Source organism: Physeter macrocephalus, chromosome 20 (genome assembly GCF_002837175.3).
Source record: "Physeter macrocephalus isolate SW-GA chromosome 20, ASM283717v5, whole genome shotgun sequence".
In the NCBI taxonomy this organism is placed as follows: domain Eukaryota; kingdom Metazoa; phylum Chordata; class Mammalia; order Artiodactyla; family Physeteridae; genus Physeter; species Physeter macrocephalus.
This window is the reverse complement of record NC_041233.1, coordinates 4,404,874-4,406,268: the sequence shown is the minus strand read 5'-3', so window position 1 is coordinate 4,406,268 and position 1,395 is coordinate 4,404,874. Positions and strand designations below refer to the sequence as shown.

Sequence of the window (1,395 nt, the reverse complement as noted above, 5' to 3'; positions counted from 1 at the left end):
TAAAGCTGAAGGCTTACACACCAGCGTGACACTGGACTTCCACGTCCCAGACCTGCTCCTCAGGATGGCCCTCCCCTTGTTTCATTTCCGCATAAGGAGGCTTATGCCTTTACTGGGCCTGCCTAAGGCGGCCAAGAGCAAAAGCTGCTGCAGACCAGAGCATGGCCGGGGCATATACAGGTGCACATATCAGGTGAGGTAAGCATGCTGCAGAAAAGGCATGTTTGGGGATCATGGCGTCTTTCTAAACCTCGTTCTTCCCCAAAGGCCCTAACGCACACAAGGCTTATGTCGCTCATACCTAAGGAAGACGTGTTCCCTTTTATCTCCACGCGTCGCAAAGCCTGCTCTCTGCAACGACACGAAGCTCATTTACTTTAGGTTATCAGTTACTAATAATGAGAGCTTCCTTTCCTCATTCTAAGAAAGCAAGTTCCTCTTTATTTCTTCCCTGTCGAAAACCTGCTTTCAGAAGAGAGTGAAATTTCTCTACTGTAAAAGCTTAAAAATTATTAGTTCAATGATACCTTCTAGTGGGTCTTCCTATCTAAACAGTATACCCGATAGATGCCTGGGATTATGTTCCAGGAAACATATAAAAAGGCAGGTAGCCTAACTGAGGCTCCTGAAATTATTCCCAAAAGGTGGTTATTTTCGTTATCTGCCAGGGTGGGCAACAGCAGGGAGGAGGAGAAAAGGTCAGGGAGGCTGGAGGGACTCAGAAATTCTTCTCACCCTCGCGCCCCCCTCGCCGCCCTCACGGAGTGACTCTAGGCGGGCGCTGGGAGGAGCCTCTGGAGCATGCTCCCAGCAGCCGCCTCTGAGCACCATGGGAAAGTCCTTCCTCCGTCGGACATGGCGTCCACCTGCCCGGCGGCGGCAGCAGCCGGCTCCGGCGCCGCGGTTCGCGGGTGCGGGCAGAAGAGCCGTTGGAGCTTCGGTGGTGGGGCGGAAGGAGCTGGAGGGGGCGGCGGCGGCGGCGTTGTCGGTGACGCCGCGCGAGGGCCCGCGTGTTAAAACTGAGGGCGTCCGGGCGGCGGACGGCTGGCAGCGGGCCGCAGGCATGGGGTCCCGGGTGCTGCAGCTGCTTCGGCAGGGCGTGTGGGCCGCGCTCACCGGGGGCTGGTACCACGACCCGGATCAGAGCAAGTTCACTAACAGCTGTCACCTCTACCTGTGGCTGTTCTTGCTGCTGCTGCCCCTGGCCCTGCACCTGGTGAGTGGCGGCGTTCTAGCCCTGGGGAAACCTCCGAGTCGGCCTCGGGATGGAAAGGATTGGCAGTAGTTCCCTGAGAGGACGGATGGGGAAGGTCTTCAGGAATTTGGGACAGAGAAAGTAAAGGGAAAGGAGAAGGGGCTCTCCGGCAGGAAAAAGAAGTAGGAAGGACTTTGGGG

General features: G+C 56.7%; 1 protein-coding gene across 1 annotated transcript in view; it reads left to right on the top strand.

The window, feature by feature from the left end:
* The first annotated feature begins 923 nt into the window (after positions 1–923).
* The window catches only part of PCNX2 (pecanex 2), a 302,561-nt gene continuing 302,089 nt past the window's right edge, over positions 924–1,395 (top strand). The window contains 1 exon segment of the mRNA XM_055081202.1: positions 924–1,216. Coding sequence (XP_054937177.1) covers positions 1,064–1,216 — 153 coding nt within the window. The 5' untranslated portion in view covers positions 924–1,063.